At 37.6% G+C, this 19,555-nt stretch overlaps 1 protein-coding gene across 2 annotated transcripts; it reads right to left on the bottom strand.

Moving 5' to 3' along the window:
- Nucleotides 1-1,733: 1,733 nt before the first annotated feature.
- LOC124112994 (BAG family molecular chaperone regulator 1-like) lies at nucleotides 1,734-17,345 on the bottom strand. Of its 2 annotated transcripts, XM_048398267.1 has the most exons (7): nucleotides 17,285-17,336; nucleotides 15,397-15,432; nucleotides 12,141-12,275; nucleotides 10,807-10,889; nucleotides 9,571-9,684; nucleotides 7,649-7,819; nucleotides 1,734-6,721 (listed from the first exon to the last, which is right to left on the bottom strand). In XM_048398267.1, exons 1-7 carry the CDS (start codon nucleotides 17,328-17,330, stop codon nucleotides 6,656-6,658), a joined length of 651 nt encoding a protein of 216 aa, XP_048254224.1. In that variant the 5' UTR covers nucleotides 17,331-17,336; the 3' UTR covers nucleotides 1,734-6,655. The 2 variants fall into 2 exon arrangements, with proteins under 2 accessions (XP_048254224.1, XP_048254225.1); XM_048398268.1 differs by lacking the exon at nucleotides 15,397-15,432 and having other exon boundaries at nucleotides 17,285-17,345.
- Nucleotides 17,346-19,555: the final 2,210 nt, after the last annotated feature.

The following is a 19,555-nucleotide window of genomic DNA, read 5'->3' on the forward strand; positions in this document are numbered from 1 at the left end:
TTTTTAAAAGCTGAACATTTGGTACAACTGGAGTATATTTTATTTTAATTATCTGAAAGTTGAACGAAAGGCTATACCAAAACCAACCTGATAACCTGATACACGTAAATCGAAAGGTATATTTTCACACAGTTGAGACCCTTGCCTTTCAGCTTGTGCATACCTCGTGAAATGGGGACAAGTTTTCTCAGAAACTACGGAGGTTACATGAATGAACGTTGGCATGCTTGTCAAGACTGAGTTAAGAAATTGGTTCCTTAAAAACACTTCCCAGAGCATTGTGCATCCTGTCTTCAATGGGGACAAGTTTCGTGAGAAACTACATGAAGTTATGCATGCTTATGAGAGATTTCTGTCCCGACTGAGCTAACAAATGGTGCCGTAAAATTATTTTCTTTGAGCCAAGAGCCTTGATCCATGTTATTTTACCTAACGCATAGTGGCTGCAATGGGGACCCGACGTTTTCTCAAAAACTACTGAAGTTACATCAATGAAACTTTGCATGCTTATCTGAGAGATGCTTGTCAAGACTGTGTTAATATTTCCATAATGCTCCTTATTTCTATTTCTGCTGTCCAATGTGTCACAGATTATTATAATGGTAAAATATACATGAATGTGATACTTATGCTTTAGAAAATCAGTTCTTTTCCAATTTGAATATATGTCCACATGATTTCATTACAATACCTATTTCCTATTAATAGTTTTTTTGAACGAGGGCACGGGTGGCCCAGTCGTCTAAGGCGCCGCGAGTCGCTGTGCAGAGTTACGTCCCTTGGACACGCCAGGAACCTATGATTGTGGGTTCGAATCCCGGTTCGCCCCGATGTTTCTAGGTTTGTCAGCACCATACCCCTGTTCGAGGGTTTCACCGAAATGGTAAACGTCCGAGACCTGCATCACTTCGGGCTTTCCTCCCACATTAAGCTGACACGTTGCGATATAATTGGAATACTGTTAAAAGCAATGTTAAACCCAACTCACTCACTCACTCTTGGATCGAGGAATTATTCATACTTGAAACTTCAGAAGGGGCCTTTTCGATGTTCTAGTTTCACATTCCGATTTTCTCATGACATATAGCAACCCTTGTGCCTATCTCTTCTAACAGCTTTACGGGACTCTTTTTTAGAAGATAACATTGACGTCTATATCATTCACTACTACAACATTCTGTTGTTGGTTTGTTGTTTAGCCCTGCACTCAGCAATAGTCCAGCTAAATGCAAGCGGTTTGCAAAGTCTGGGCCAGACAATCCAGTGATTGACATCATGCACATCGATCCATGCAGTTGGTAAACGATGACATGCATCAAACAAGTCAGGAGTCTACCACCCGACCCCGTTAGTCGCCTCTTACAACATTCATAGTCGCCTTTAAGGGCAAGCAAGGGTTGCTGAAGACCTATTCAAAACCAGATCTTCATGGCAGGGGAAAGCAATAATACCGTTTAATATTACCATGATTGCAACAGAATTTTGAAATGAATTGTGTCTTAGTAAATAAACAGACATCATAATGTGATCATATATATATTGGTAACAGAAAATTGATGTTGATATGGAGTATATCACTTTATGGGTTGATCAAAGATCTGACAACCAATTTTCTTGCGCTTTCAAATTTCCTAAACAAGGTTTTCCATCAATATGTCAAGTCTTCATGATCTACCCACTCCTAAATGTCAAGGACTCTCAAAGAGAGATCACAAAAACAAACAAGTTGAGTATACAATGTATGTACAATTTATTGTGGCTCATACACCCACTTCACAATAAGGCTCATCTCCAGGAACTATGGTAAACAAATACACTAGTTCTTATCTGCAACACCTTTATTTCTGTTTCATCAAACACATTCACTTCAAAATCAAATTCTGATTTGTGTATAGCATAAAGTTGCAGGTGAGGGATCACTATTTAACATCATGGATATTAACGGGATTATTATCTGAGACAGAACATGTTTTCAGTGAGCACTTCAAGACATTTCGTTCTCTGAAAGGAGGCCAAAATAACCTTAGCACCAAAACACTATATTTTCAGAGCATCCAGCACATGAAGTGAACAATTTGTTTTTCTAAAATTGGACAACTAATTCTTTTCAAATATTGAATGGCTGGTTCCAAAACATTTATGGACAGTATTATTCTTGTTTTAAGCTTAATGATCATACCGTATTTGACATAATAAGCGCCCCGCTCTGATAAGCGCCCACAGAGTTATTTGCTGATATATTGGCTAGTGAACAATCCCAATTAGCACCCCTTCCGATTGATCAATGTACACAAGACGCGTGTGTTATATGCACCCTTAATTATGGGCAATTATATTTCGGGAAAATATATGTCGTGTATGATACGCACATACTTTTCTTATGTCAGGCTGTCAGCATAAACCACGAAATTTACAATCTTTCAACTCTGTTTTCTTTTTCACCAAAATTATATTCTAATAATAGCCACCTATTTCTAATTTTGAGGGCGCCCCGGGCGCTTATTACGTCGAATATGGTATAATTAAAAAAAATTCAACAGGCATCAACACATTTGCAAGAAGGTATTTGTAGTTCCAACTGTTGGTCAATGCAATATGTAATACACCATGCTGCGTAACAGCAGTTTGCACAAAACATGCAATATTGCAAAATGAAAATATCTCTTTGGGGACAGATCCATTACCTTTCCTTTCGAAATTACAGAAGACCTGTTTCATAAGAAACATTCATGTACGACCTGGAGGTGATTTTCAACTTTGAGATTGTGGATGAGTGCAATTATTTTAATCAATCATAAACCTCAAACCGAATTTCATTAAATAAGATATGAAAAACATATTTTTTTTAAATGTCCAAAGAAAATAATGTTAGTACATTTAAAAGTACATGAATGTGACATGTTAGTTTATTACTTGTAAATGCAATGCCCAATGTTTAAAAGAGGAAAAATAAAAATGACTTAAATTTGCAAAGTTATGAATACACAATAACCAAACTTACAAAAAAAGCTGTTCTTCATAAAGAACAAAAAGTAAAACAATAACATGTCATAATGTCCTTCATAAAGACACGCAGTCATACTTTGACTTCCCAGAGGAAAACTGACATCACACTGGCCCTACAGACATACACTGGCCCTACAGTCAGTCTTGACTTAGAAACATCACTTTTCCTTTACAACTAGACAGTTCATTGGACAACATTTATCAACACATTCTCTTCTTGCAGTCGTAAGACTTGCCAGTTCATCTTAACCACACCTAGTGTGGCTGTGAAGAGCTTTATTATTTCTTACTTATAACTGATGGGCCAGTCACAGTGCTGTAAACCTCATACAGGTTGGCTGGCTAGCCAGGACATCTGTATGGCGCTCGGCATTAAGTAACAGTGTGTTGAAAAATAAATATGACATAAAATACTTCCTGCCATTTAATAAATTTGCATGGAAAATAAAATAACTAACTTTTAAGTTCCTTCCTTCAGTAACCAATATAAACGGTCAATAATGATAATCATCATCATCATCATCATCATCATGACATCACTGAGTATGAAAGACACCACAATCAAAATACAACAGGAACCCTGAAATTTGCACGCAACAATCTCCAACCACCATGAGAACGTTTCTACAAACAATTCCATGACAGCCAGCTGGTAGTTGACACAACGAACACATTGACATAGTCAACCAGAAGATCTGAGTTTGAAAGACATATTTGGCAAGTATATATATACACTATTAAAACTTTTTAAAATGTTTTAAATATATTCCAATCAAGTGAATTGGTGATGGTTCTGTTTAATAAACAGAGCATAAGTAAGATATATACCAGAAAATGATGATTCCTGAACTGCCATACGATCCATGATCTGCATACAAAGTTTCATGAAGAAATATTGAATGGTTTATGAGAAATGCTGTGAAAAACAAAACCTAACCTGATTCCCACCAAAGATTTATAGAAGTGATAAACATCTTGTGAAGTGGACACTAGGGTAACGAGTCATCAGAAGATGACAATCATCCCCTGGCCCCCACAATAGCAAAAGGCACCACTTCAGCCTTGGCTACAGGTACCAAGTTTGGATTCAATTTTCTTCACTGTTTTCAAGTTATGTTCCAGAAACGAAATACAGATAGATGGACAGACAGACTTGCCAGGGGCATAACAAAAGTGGTAAAACCCCTCTATAATCATAAGAAATTTCTGCTGTCCTTTGTACAATTCATAAGCATGTGTTTGTGAATCACTATCACACAGACCCTACCATTATTTCAACCTGTTGCCAGGAAACTCCAAAAAGCAAAGTCTGAAATATTTCTGACTACCACAAGGCACTTTATTGATGTGCACACTCAGTTTGACTTAGACATATTGAAGCAGTTATTGATGAATGGACGGATCCTGTTTCTATATCCCCCTCCAAACATTGTTTGTGAAGGTAACACCAAACAAAACAGTGATTGAAGAGCCAACTATTGTGTTGGAGATGGTTACCATGACGCTGATGATGCTGTACAAGTTAATTTTAACGAATTTGTAATATTTTAATAATTACAAAAAAATCTTTATATATATAAATATGGCTGACAAAATGACATTAACTTGAGGATGTTGTAAAACAAATTTCTCTTCCATCGTAGTGGTAAAAATTGCGAGGGAAAAAACAGTGTACTGGCCTAGTTGAGATGTAGAAATGTGTGGATTTCAATCAATATAATTATGCTGCATATTTGCTCGTTTAATGCCAATGTAATGGTAGCAGCTTTATTGCGAAGGTCATCAGAGTACAAGGCATTGAGTGGACTAGATACTTGAACCATGCTGTGAGGAAGAACTCAGACAGTACTCCAAACAACTGTAGAACAACTATGTATCTCTGACCATCAAATACACAACAACATAATGTCTAGATATTCATTACTATCAGGAAAATATACCTGTTGACGAGGACTCAAATGCCATGTCCTGTATTTAAGAAAACTCTTCTCAGTTTGTTTATCATAACAGACACCGTGTTCAATGTCGTGCCTGTTGATTGAATCATTACCCTAAGGGACCAACCACTTGATACATAATTACCTTAATCACTGTATAAAGCACCACCTGACCATCTTCTGGACCAATCTGTAAGCAATCTTTATAAGCGCCTGGTACAAAGCCCAAAACTTGACATGACAATGGATATGTTCTTGTGCATATTACATATCCATAATAGTAAACACAGCAGTATAGAAAGGGTATGTAACAGCCTGGAAACTATCGAAAACGCTTAACTTTCGTGGATGTTTGAACTAATTCTAATCTCTGACAACAAATTTTACTTGTGTACAGGTTTGATAAGCAACCCCAATTTTCTAAGTGCTCAGGGCACCCATAACAGTGAATACAGCAATTCCAGAAAACACGAAATTTTGCCTAAGATTTCACCACCATTCATTCCTGAAAAAGAATGTGTTGTGATGAAAATAAATATGTCAGTTTCTACTTGTACATCTTGAGGTATTCCTCTCAAACAAAAGTTCAATACTTTTAATGGTACGTCTGTAACCATGATAAGTTCAAGAGGTATAGTTTGAACAATGATGATGTATATCATAACTCAACCAAAATCTTCCAGATTCATCCTCCATAGCTTCCATTCCATAACTGAAACTTGCTGGAGTAGTGCAATATCATATTTGCTAAGAAACATCCCTACATCCTTGATGCAGAAATAAACTGATCATTGTGATGATGTACTTTGCTGGCTCAAGAGGGGGGATACAGTGTGTCCGGACACCCCCCACCCACCGCCACCCTATTGATAACCAAATGTAGTATGCTGTAGGTAGTAAAATTGACTGAGAGGACTTTGATATTTTGGACCCCTCCCTTTAAAAAAATGTTGGATCTGCCCTCGATGTACACCACATCACCATTCCTCAGACAGCTATCTTACCATTCCTCAGACAGCTAGTTTACCATTGCTCAGACAGCTATCTTACCATTCCTCAGACAGCTATCTTACCATTCCTCAGACAGCTAGTTTACCATTCCTCAGACAACTAGCTTACCATTCCTCGGACAGCTATCTTACCATTCCTCAGACAGCTAGCTTACCATTCCTCAGACAGCTAGCTTACCATTCCTCAGACAGCTAGCTTATCATTGCATCAAGCAATCAAAGGCCATAGCTGTTTGTTACTATCCAGTAGCTTTCTTTAAGGTGAACATAAGTTGTCAGTAACCATGGTACCATCTTTAATGTAGGAGAGTAAAATCTTTGGCAAAGGGAGCAAATCAATGACGTTTAAATGATTCTGAAACACTTCACAGTATTGAACATGTTTCCAACATATTGAGATCCAAAGTCTCATGCTGATCATGTCTTAATTTACCTATAACAAACAATGTCTGATTGTTTTTACAGAATAATTAAGATCAATTAAGGAAAAACATCTCCTCCCCCACCGCCTAAAAATTGAATAATAAAAAAATTAAATTCAAAGACTTGAAAAAGGCACTTTTTGGTGTCTAAAAATTCTACAAAATTGTGAACATGATGTTTAACAGGTATAGACATATGAAGTATAGTTGCACTGTTTGAAAAAGAAATAACAAAATTCAACAAAATTACCTAATATATGAAAAACTAAATAATTTGAACTCATGAAGACCCTTGTAGAATCTCTTTTACACCTTCGGACAAAACGTCACAGCGCTCCAGGAGTTTCTGGAAAAAAAACCACAATTTTACTATTAAATCATTAAATCATTATTTATTAGTTTTTGAATATATATATATATGACGTAAACATGGTAGAGTAGCATTACAATATTTGCAGTCATAAATACTTTACAAAAAATCCTTCAATTCAATTTGCAAGAGGTGATGTGAAATAGGGACAATGTCTTGTTTGAAATAATTATATAGAGGTGTGGGTGTGTGTGCGTGTGCGTGTGCGTGTGCGTGTGCGTGTGCGTGTGTGTGTGCGTGTGTGTGTGTGTGCGTGCGTGCGTGCGTGCGTGTGCGCGTGTGCGTGTGCGTGTGCGCGTGTGCGTGCGTGCGTGCGTGCGTGCGTGCGTGCGTGCGTGCGTGCGTGCGTGTGTGTGTGTGTGTGTGTGCGTGTGCGTGTGTGAGTGTGCGTGCGCGTGTGCGTGCCTGCATACATGTTCATGCCAGAATACTCAAAATGTTTTGCACAGACTGTCAGAGTCCTGTTTTGACAGATTCCACAGAAAGAGGTATTACCGGTATATCATTGCAAAATATTGCGATGCACTTTAAACCTCTCATACCAATCCCTGGTGAGGAGTCAATATTTGACAACACTATACCAAAGATATCAAGCCCTCATGTCACAAAGCGATCATGGTCAAGGTTAAAACATGGGAATTACAAAAGTTGCAGTGCAACAAACGCTTTTTGAAACGAGGCCCCAGGTAGGAATGACCTTTGACCGCTATTTACTGATTTATTTCACAGATTTTAATTAAAACAGTAGGATTGGTAGTATACATGGTGAGAAAAAGGCCTCTTTTAAAAATAAATTTCAAATTCAATTTCCTTCCACATTTGTGACATTTGTAACTCTGTAATCCAAGTCAATAAACAAAAACACCTTATCATTTGGAAAACAACCATTCTCAGTGGCATCACCTGTATTCTGTCCGCCATGTTCTTCCGTTTTATCTTCGACCCCTTGTTGTCTTCTGCAAAGCGGAGAGAGTCCAATGACTCGAGCAGCTTCATGAAGGCTTCGGATGCTACTAGGATCTGCTTCCTCAGCTTCTGCAGTGCCGGCTGCTGCAGCTTCTTCTCCAGGAATCCCTGCAACACATGGGGATGCAGGCTTCAAAACTAACATACCATACACCACCATCTATAAAGCGACTCCGTCTATAAGTCGACCCCCCTGTAAATCCTTCAATAACGATGCTAATTTATATACCCCGAGTCAAAGTATGGCGTTTGTGACATTTTCTGTCCACTAAAGTTCATTTCAAGGTGTCAGTAGCGGTAACCTAACTGTTAATGACTGTTAAATAACTAATTGTGCGATCTACTGATCACTTCACACAGAATTTCGCTGAATTGAATGTAAACTATATTGAATGAAATCTTGAATTGCATACTCAGTACGGAGTGTTAACATGGTATTTCAGGTGTTACGTGCTCACACTAATGTCTTTGTGTTCGGGGAAACAACACACCAAAACTCTGCTACCCTGTGTATAGGGCGATCCCCCTTGAAACCCCCCTAATTCTAGGTATGAAAAACTTACACACAGCGATATACAGTAGTCTGAGACTAGCATATTCAGGAAAGACTAGTTACATTTCTTTGTGGACTACCGTTTGTACCATTTCATAGATGGCTGTTGCAGACAAGAGAAATGATAAATATTTCCTAACCCGGACATTTAGACTTGGCATGTCTGTTTACCACTTAAAAATTCTCAGTCTCTAGGAGCAATGTTATCGTCCAATCTGGATCAAATTTATATGGATGCAAAGAAATAAATCCACTGTGACACAGAAAGTTTCCTCTCGGAAATGTCCGCCATCTTGGATGAAATAAAACACAATAAATGCAGCCTTGACTTTCATTACCATCAGCTGCTGTGTGATATCACTTATACTGTTTATGGCATCAGCTGGTGTGTGATATCACTAACACTTTATACCATCAGCTGTTGTGTGATATCACTAACACTTTATACCATCAGCTGGTGTGATATCACTAACACTGTATACCATCAGCTGGTGTGTGATATCACTAACACTTTATACCATCAGCTGGTGTGTGATATCACTAACACCTTATACCATCAGCTGGTGTGTGGTATCACTTATACTGTTTAAGGCATCAGCTGTTGTGTGATATCACTAACACTATATACCATCAGCTGTTGTGTGATATCACCAACACTTTATACCATCAGCTGGTGTGTGATATCACTAACACTGTATACCATCAGCTGGTGTGTGATATCACTAACACTTTATACCATCAGCTGGTGTGTGATATCACTCATACTGTTTATGGCATCAGCTGGTGTGTGATATCACTCATACTGTTTATGGCATCAGTTGGTGTGTGATATCACTTATACTGTTTACACCATCAGCTCGTGTGAGATATCACTTATACTGTTTATACCATCAGCTGCTGTGTGATATCACTTACCTTGTTTATACAATCCAGCTGCTGTGTGATATCACTTACCTTGTTTATACCATCCAGCTGCTGTGTGATATCACTTACCTTGTTTATACCATCCAGCTGCTGTGTGATATCACTTACCTTGTTTATACCATCCAGCTGCTGTGTGATATCACTTACCTTGTTTATACCATCCAGCTGCTGTGTGATATCACTTACCTTGTTTATACCATCCAGCTGCTGTGTGATATCACTTACCTTTGTTTATACCATCCAGCTGCTGTGTGATATCACTTACCTTGTTTATACCATCCAACTGCTGTGTGATATCACTTACCTTGTTTATACCATCCAGCTGCTGTGTGATATCTATTACCTTGTTTATACCATCCAGCTGCTGTGTGATATCACTTACCTTGTTTATACCATCCAGCTCTTGACTGATATCACTCATGGTCTTGGACAGTCTTCCCAGTTCCTTCTCAGCTGTCTTCAGCTTCTGTTCATCCACCATATCCACAGACTCAGGCTGTTACCATGGAAATGGAAAAAAACGGATGCAGCATTAGAAATTGGCACTAGTCCTATAGTTCTTGCCAAACTGCCCAATAGTTAAGCTATCCTAAGGACTAGTAGAAATTTGCCATTTTTAAGGATTTTGCAAGAGTTAGAGCATGGGTGACATTTTGTCAGACAAAAGAGTAAGTATGTACATTTGTTGAATAGAATTATATATCTAAACTTTACTGCTTGCAGATTACAAGGTGCTTTCTTTAGTAATCTTTTTTGTGCATATCAGGATGACGCAACGGCCCAATCCCTGATCAGGAAACTGCAGGATTATTTACAATAAATATCACTTTAATTTTAATTTTTATGAATGTTTATCACACTCGCTGGGGACGCAGTTGAATAGGCCGATCACGTTGACTGAATTAACTAGTGTCAAGCGCTTCACCCAGTAATGTGGACTGCACCAATTTCATGTGCTGTCTCGCATACATGTCACATGTCTGATAAATGGAACTGTTCATTCAATATTTGCTTAGACCCAGACAATCCAGTGGTTGACATCATGTTTGTTCGTTTGTTGTTTAACGTCACACTCAGCAATGTTCCAGCTATATGACGGCAGTCTGAAAAAAATCGAGTCTGGACCAGACAATCCAGTGATTGATATCATGAGCATCGATCCACACAATTGGGATTGATGACATGCATCAACCAAGTCAGCGAGCCTGACCACCCGATCCCGTTAGTTGCCTTTTACGACAAGCATGGGTTGCTGAAGACCTATTCTACCCCGGATCTCCACGGGTCGGTTGATATTATGAGCAAGGATTCATGCCATCAGGGTTCAATGACACACAATCAACCAAGTCACCAAGCCTGACCATGCATGCACAGTGATATGATATAAGAAAAATTCATTAAAATCAAAGGAAGTGTGCCCCATTTTGCCAGTCTCCAACCCCCATCTTTATGACCTGGACCCCTCAATGTACTACAAGAGTCCTATAGACTACAACTGGAGAGATCCATGACATCCAGCATAGTTAGTCCCAACGCTTCCAGTGAAAACATCCAGACTCACAAACGTAATGTCCTTTGTATACATGGTAGATATTCCATGACTCATATATTCACTCACCTTTTTACCCAGCAGCATAATTTTCGAGCCTTGTTTCACCCCAAGTGATGACAAACTTTCATCTAGCTTCGTCAGCGAACGACCTGTTGGTAATACATGTTATTAGCATGATTAGTGTAAAAAATGTAGAAACATAAATACATTTTCAATCATGGATGCTTATCAATGACATATCAGGAAAATAGTGTTCTGAGCATTATTAAAAACAAGTGAGCTTTTAAGAATATGACAATCAAGAGTCGCATGACTCATGAAACTAAAATTTTATTTGTGCATATTTAAGTCATTTGTTAAATTTCATGATGTTTGAACCACACTGGTCTCTACCCAACCATGGCTGTGTACATGTCAGATTTACTGGACTGGCTTTCGGCTGATCTTACTGTCATATATATGTCATGGGCAGATATTACATATTCAACATTAGCTGAGGTGAAGTGGAGTTTAACATAATGTTCAAGATTATTGGACTTATATAGCGATGTGCATGCACGTGTGTGTATGTGTGTGGCTGCTTGTACTAGTCTGGACTAACCACACGATCTCATAGTGAAGGTCCACCATTCCACAGTTTAATATGAATACCAAACTCAGACACAGTATACTGACTGACAGTGTCAGTGTACTGACAACCAGTCCTTGTTTTTATCCCCTTAATGCCGACCACCAGACAGGGTGACAACAAGTACCATTATAAGGTCTTTTAGTATGACCAGTCCAGGGATCGAACCGCTGACCTCCCACTCTCGGTATCCACTAAACCACAGAGGATGTCAAGTGATAGATACAGAAGCCTTTTGCGGCGATTTGCTTTTTTCTTTTTTTCTTGAAATTTCAAGATACTAAGTTGAAATGTCAAGATAATAAGTTGAAATTTTAAGATCATAACTTGAAATTTCGACTTAGCATCTTAAAATTTAAACATAACATCTTAAACATTTCAAGTTAGTATCTTGAAATGTCAACTTATGAATCTTGAAATGTCAACTTATGAATCTTGAAATTTCAAGTCAGTATCTTGAAATTCAGACTTATCTTGAAATTTCGAGGAAAACATTAAAAAAACAAATGAACCTAAACATGCTAAAAGGCTTCCGTAGATAGATGAACATGTCCGAGGTCCAACAATTATTACCAATGGCAGTGACTATTGCTATGTCTTGTCTTTAAGGGGGGACGGTGGGGTAGCCAAGTGGTTAAAGCGTTCTATCGTTACACCAAGACCTGGGTTCACTTTCCCACAAGGTTACAATGTGTGAAGCCCATTTCTGGTGTTCTCTGCAATGATCTTGCTGGAAAATTGGTAAAAGAGGCATCAAACAATACTAACTCACCTTTAAAGATGAGCCTCTGACATGTCTGTGGGATTTCGGTGAGTTCAGTGACTGCCTTGGTGAGATGTCCGACTGTGAGCACGTCGCCTGCCTCCTCCTCTGGTAGACACATCCCCAGTTCATGCTTCCTTGGACCTGGAAACAGAGGCATGGTCCAGGGGCTTGTGTCAGGCCAGATATTGTACAGGGGGATGGACTTATCAAGACCGACTCACAATTTGAGATTTGCAAGAAAATGTAACTCATCGATTATTGCAGAAAAATCTCGGAACATACAAATTTTCATGATTTTCAAGCTCAAGCTATTTTGCACCTAAAAGATGCCCAAACATTTAACACTTGTTTCAAATGCACAAAATATGAATCCTGCAATATATAACAAAATTTGAAATAAATAATTCTCACTTTTTAATGTTCTTTTGGTATTATGAGTACATAAACGATGAAAATTTAACATGTTTAAGGGAGTATGCATATTTATTTGTGTAATTTTATGTCCTATGTACTGATAATTGTTCATAAAGATATGTTTTACAGTTATTTTGTTTCAGATTTGGATTCAAGTTTTCGAAAAATGACTTTGTGTAATTTGGTGGACAACAGGAAATTGTTTTCACTCCCTGTACCCAAACTTGGGCCTGGGGAGACGTGCATGCTTTAGCCACAAGGCAAGATCACCGTTCCCATCTGACCTTGAGCTGTGCTGAGATTGAGGGTAAACATGGTAAACAGGGTAAACATGGTAAACACATGGTTAATACAACATGTACAACAGTGGTATGATCATGTGGATTAAAAAAAATTCAAAAATTCTAAGGCTGTGTTGCATATTGATAAATATGTTATGTAATCATGCTATGCATACATGTGTCCTTAAGATAAACCAAATTTTTGTCATGTTTTCTTCCATCATGTCCATGTTAGACTGTCAAACTGACGTTATCATAACTTCCTTTTTCATTGTTTATCACTGTTGATGTGATGCAAGAAATAGCATCTGATTTTACCTGTGAAATAACTGGGTAATGCTGGGAATTATAAGGCTACACTCTGAACATGCAGAACCAATAGCATATCAATATAAAGAATAAAAACAACATGACACAGAGCATTTCAACAGCAGTAAGGAAAATAAATTTGGATTGAATCTAAAAATGTTTGATTGCATTTGACGAAATGGGTGCTTTGTTTAACTATAAATCGCTACAAGTGAAACAGAAAGAGTAAACATAGTAAACATTGGTAAAGGTTGTTTGTTCTGTGTCCCATTATATTTATTACAGAAATCTTCAGAAAATCTGCCAAGTCCCTGAACATGAGAAATGGTATTTTAATATTAATTTATTATATTTCCATATCTGCATATATATTACATCAAATAACATGATTAATATGTATACTTTAAACATGATACATGAACATGGTAAACAGGATTCAATTCTAAAAATAAGCATTCACGAGATACACATCGCGATCATGTTTACATAAAATAGTTTCATAAACTGATTAGTAATAATAGTATGTCACAAATATTTACGGCTGGCTATCAATATGATCAATATTGATCACAAAGATTGATAATCACCAACTAAATATTGATCAATTATCGAAAAAAATCGGAGAAGTAATTTTTTAGCAAGTATGCAAATAGTCCTGAAAGAAATCAACATATTTCACGCCACTGGCGGGCAGTGACACATTTTCACAAAGATTACTTTGTGGACATTTGAGATATAACAAAACAGTGGCTTTCCATCTTCGGCAATTGACATGATTGACAATAACAAGTCTGTTTGGGTAAATCATGGTAAATTGAACTTCATTTCATCACAATAGTTTATGTAAGTTATTATCGATGACACAATTTCTATATCAATAATCGTTTATATTTCTTCCTGTGAACGATAATTCGGATTATCAATCTTCTCAACCAGCCCTACAAATATTAGTACATATTAGGGATGGGTATTGGAGGTTAAAAGTGTATCACAATAGTTTACAAAGCACAAGGCCATATTGTGATATGTATCACGATATAGTGTATAATTGTATAAATTTAATTCAGAAACAATCTGAAACATGAATAGAACAAAACAAGATGCTGGTACAGCATAATGTTTACTAATTTGATAAATTTGTAGCCATCTTGGTGCCCCGGATGCACACTCCGGTGCAGCGAAGGTACTTGGCAAGTGTATAACATTAAACACTTGATCATGTTGATAAAATAGCTATTTGAAATCACCTGTTACACCGAGCATGAAAAAATGATGTGATACATATCGTGGAAGGAAGGAATCTCAATTTATCATCCAAAACTGGCTCCGACAGGAGTTATCGCTTTGATGAGATCAAGCGATATCTACACTGTAGATATCGCTGCAATGAAATTACATCACAATGATTTGCAGACCATTGTGACATCACTGGTTACCATGACGTCACAATCAAATGACATCACTAATGGCTCTGCTACTGAAGCTGTTAGTAATTCGTTTTACATCGTTTTTTACGAAAAGGTTGGAAGAATGATGTTGGATGATAAATATAATCTCACCGTCGTGGCTTTTGATATCAAATATATCAACACTCGTTGATAAAAGTGGCAAATATCCTTGGCAAGCCTCGGAATTTTTCCACTTTTATCAACTCGTGTTGATATATTTGATATTAAAAGACACTTGGGTGAGATTCTCTATATACCGATATACTAGTAATACCAGGATCATACCGCACACATGGAGGGACCTTAGATCTAGTGACAGTGAGAGTTGTGCTGATCAGGGTACAAAGCGATCTTAGCGCTATGGTGATTTTAACTCTCTTACAATATTTGTTTGTTGTATAAAGCACTCAGCAATATTCCAGCTATATGACGGCAGTCTGTAAATAATTGAGTCTGGACCAGACAATACAGTGATTGACATCACGAGCATCGATCCTAGCAATTGGGATACGATGACATCCATCAACCAAGTCAGCGGTCTGACCACCTGATCCTGTTAGTGCCTCTTACAACAAGCATAGTCACCTTTTACAGCAAGCATGGGTTGCTGAAGACCTAATCTTTACGGGTTGTCCCATACCTTAACATATACTTAAAACCGTTATAGCGCTAAGATTGTTTTGTTCATCGGCACCCAGAAAAGGTGTTTTACACTACCCTAAAAGGTGAAAAGTCAAGACGCAAGAGGAAGTCATTAATCTACATGATCTACAAGACAGAGAATATGTGACACAACACTGTATGGTTTACCTGAGATTGGGACATAGAGATCATGTCTATCTGGACCTGGTAACAATCACATAGTGAAGCATGATATAAGATGGAAACACTCACAAACTCTAATAACAAGGAAACTAGCCAGTAATACCAGCGTTAGAAATTGGCACTAGTCCTGTAGTCCTTGCCAAACTGGCCAATAGTTAAGGTATCCTAAGGACTAGTAGAAATTTGCCATTTTTAAGGGTTTTGCTATATGTTATCATTATAAGGACTAGTGAGCTAAAAATGTTAGTTTCTACCCCTGAATACTAACGTCAAACCTGCCACAAATTTGTTTGCCCTTATTCATGTTGAGTAACATTAGTATGGTTCTTGGAGGAAAATAGAGGTAAATTATTATGTGCCTATTGTGGTTTGCATGTGAAGACAGTACTTAGTACTTACTGACAGTCTAAATTGATTGAGCGCCTCAACCATTTTAAGGATGTTAGCCACTGACAATAGCAATGAATCAATGGTTGATCAATTGTTACATCCTTCAAAACATATAGCATATTTTACAATGGGTCTGTCACCATGGCTGCTTCATTAGTTGACCAACATGCACAGCTAGTTTGACAATAAGGTGGGTCAGTTGCAGCCACACTCTCGGGCAGAGATATCCGTTATCCTTGAAACTCAACAAGCTTCTTTGTTGTTTAACGCCACACTCAGCAATATTCCTGCTGCATGACGGCAGTCTCTAAATAATCAAGTCTGACGGAGAATTGGTTGATGTGGTTGATGTCATTAGAATCGATCCACGGATTTGGGATATGATGACATGCATCAACCAAGTTAGCGAGCCTGACCACCCAATTCCACTAGTCGCCTATGAAAAGCATAGCCGCCTTTTTCAGCAAGCATCTGACCCCTATCTTCACGGGTCTGAAACTCGACAAGTGCGAATATTGATAAAACATGGGTACACCCAACAAAGCCTGGCATTCTAATAGTCATCAGAGTACCTTTTAATAGCATAGCACCATTTTTATATTAATATTACAATTGTGAGAATTGGTTGACTGGTGTAACTGTATCCAAATTAGATTGCCAGTCTGGGACACTAGCAAAATATTAGCCAATGAAATATCGTAACACGATCACAATTACATTCTCGTGAAACTTGATCTAGTTCATTCTGTGTGTTCTACTTGTCCCTAACAGTATGTTTTTTTATCATTTGGCTACTGTTGAAGAACAGATTGCTAAGAATGGCATTATGGCCCTTATTATCTCCTAAAAACAGCCGGCCGCAAAGAGGGAAAAATGTGCCGACTACTTCACTTCCATCACCTTATTTGTTACCATGAATATGCAGACGATTCAGGTCGATAGAGAAAATTTACTTGGGAAATGGCCTATATCATAGTCATTGATCAATGGGGTGAGACAATATTAAACATATGCCTGAAGTTGAAATTGTTTATGACGCGAGCACTTGCTTGTTACTGATTTGCATTAGTAAACGGCCGCTGGGATGCGTGTCCTGCGTGAACTATGGAAAATCAAAAATGCCGCGATACGATGAATGCGACTCAAATTTTAAGTTCTCAACAGTCACTACTTCTATCTCATCTATCAAAGATTCAGTGTTGAGGCGTTTGTCATCATGTTAAATTCCATAAATATTTCAGTAGTTTATCATCACCCTGTACCAGTGCTGTACAGTGCTGCGTGACGAGAGTGTCAACAATGTCATTCTTTCGGTCATGATAATCGTGCAGTCCTTCAGGTATCGCTCAAGCCGCAGAAACCGTATGGATGAATTAAATTATCGTACAAATATATCTGCTTTTGGCAGAACCTAAAACGAATGTCCTGTGACATATGTGGATAGAATATGAATCGAACAAGGTCACTGTTTGCTAATACACACCATGTACTAATTGCAACTTGAGACAATCGACTCCATCTGCCGCCATCTTGAATCTATGGACACTTTCATTTCAGGTTGTTGCAAACATATACAAATGTCACTGATAATGTTGTCAAATGCCAACATTGCCATGTTAGTGTCTTAACGCAAACCATTAATGTTATTATTGACTATACTTGTAATTAACTCCATAATGGATGAATCTAGTTGTCGTAACGTAGAGATACCAACTCGTTCATCCATTTAGTGCAAACATATAACTGAAAGCTTAACATATTCTAAAAAATCAGATGAGAGTAATACAGTGTTGAAGAAAGACTGAACTTAGGACCGATGTACCGTTAGTTCTGACCTACCTACTCATGTTGGAAGCAAAGTAAATGCCTAAGAGAGATATCTAACCATGGACGCTTGTTAAAGGAGGCCCACTGCCTGCTTGGGAGATTTTACGTAGGCACCAAACAGCCTAGATTGGAACCGCGCCAAAACAATGCGAGGCAAAAATTAAACAAGAAAACACATGCAGCAGTTGAATTATTTTGTCACTATTATTGTAGTTATCTGTTCAATTATCTTAGAACTTTCATTACTATGTTCAGTACAAATCCATGTTAAACACGAAACGTTATTTAACAAATGACATTTCATATTACATTAAGATATATATTTCAAAGTTTAGATTTATAATTTCCGTTCAAATGTGGAATTTAGGAAACTATAATTAAAACTGACATTTTGGGCAAATCATCTGTAACAACCACTACAAGTTTGTCCTAACTGACTGGAAATAATCGCATGCAGATCAACCCCATAATTTGTGTTCAGTGTGTTCTGAATGTTAACATACCTTATATCATGTGGTAAAAATCCAATTTCATAACAAAATATAGTACGTAGGCATAATGCAATGAGTTGTTTACACCAATGGGCCAGTAAGAGATGAACCAGAGCTCAAATTTAATATGAAAATATGCCCTGAAATATTTGATTAAAATTAATTCTTTGCTTTATGAATGTAATGCTGTGACTCTAAAGGAAGGTGGAAACAGATGTATATGTACCAAAGGAATGACCTTAGAACCCCACAATCAAGGAATGGGTAAATCATAATAATAATTATTTAGTGTTGTTCCTTTCAGCAATCATCTGGAACAGTTTCAGATTAAGATGGTTTTACATCTTCAATAAGTTCAGATTTATTAAATCTGCAATCATTCTTTAATATGAGTGAGTGAGTATAGCTTTACGCGCTTTTAGCAATTTACCAGCAATATAACAGCGGGCTCCACACGTTGTGGCCATGTAGGGAATCGAACCCGAATCGAACTTGGGTCTTCAGCATGACGATCAAATGCTTTAACCACAAGGCTACACCACCACCCTATTTTCAATTAATTTTTTTATGCATTGAAGATCTATCATGCAAAACAAACAAATAAATCTCCTGTACCATTAATGTTTATTTGCGAGACAGTTATGAAAACATATGTAACTTGTAAGGTTATTAAATTACATCAGTGATATTGAAACATGTCCACAATATTTCAAGAAGTATTAAAACCAATAGTAATAAACACATCAGGTCAACATGATAGAAAACTATAAACTGATTTGGCTGTTATTAGATTATTAATCTGGTGTAAAAATTATGCACATATCATCAATATGTGTTGCTTGTCTATAAGCTTCCCTCCAGATTGAATGACAAAAATATTTATTTAAACGGTATGATATTTTTGTAATGTTTTGTAAGGTATAAACATAAACAAGAGGTTCACTTTTTTGATTTGCAGAAATAGTTGAAGAATTAGAGTTATTCAACAGGGCAACAGTATCTGATTCCCGGACGTTATATTAACTGGCGTTATCCATGACACTGACACTGACGTTGTTTAAAATGGGCAATAGCTGATGTTCTAACCAGTCTATGAACACATCAACTCCTATAATTTCCTTATGAAAATCACCAGTTTTCTTTTTCGCCTCGAAAACTAGCACACGTCCATCAATAAGCCCCATTTCATGGGTATGCAGCGTGCAAAACAATGACACGATTACCTTTACCTGATGGTCTGTGGGTGCTTTTTGTCCATCTGCCGATAGCCATATGTTGTCAGTGGAATGATTCACCAAGGTAAACTATCTGGACACCCTGACTGTGATAGTTATGAATGGTTAGGAGATAATGTGACCTCATAGACAGGATGGAATATTTTCACCTGAAAAGTGCTCGGTCATCGCCACGCGCAGTGCATCGAAATCAGATCTCTT

Source organism: Haliotis rufescens, unplaced genomic scaffold (assembly GCF_023055435.1).
Source record: "Haliotis rufescens isolate VD_foot unplaced genomic scaffold, xgHalRufe1.0.p SCAF_18, whole genome shotgun sequence".
NCBI classification, from domain to species: domain Eukaryota; kingdom Metazoa; phylum Mollusca; class Gastropoda; order Lepetellida; family Haliotidae; genus Haliotis; species Haliotis rufescens.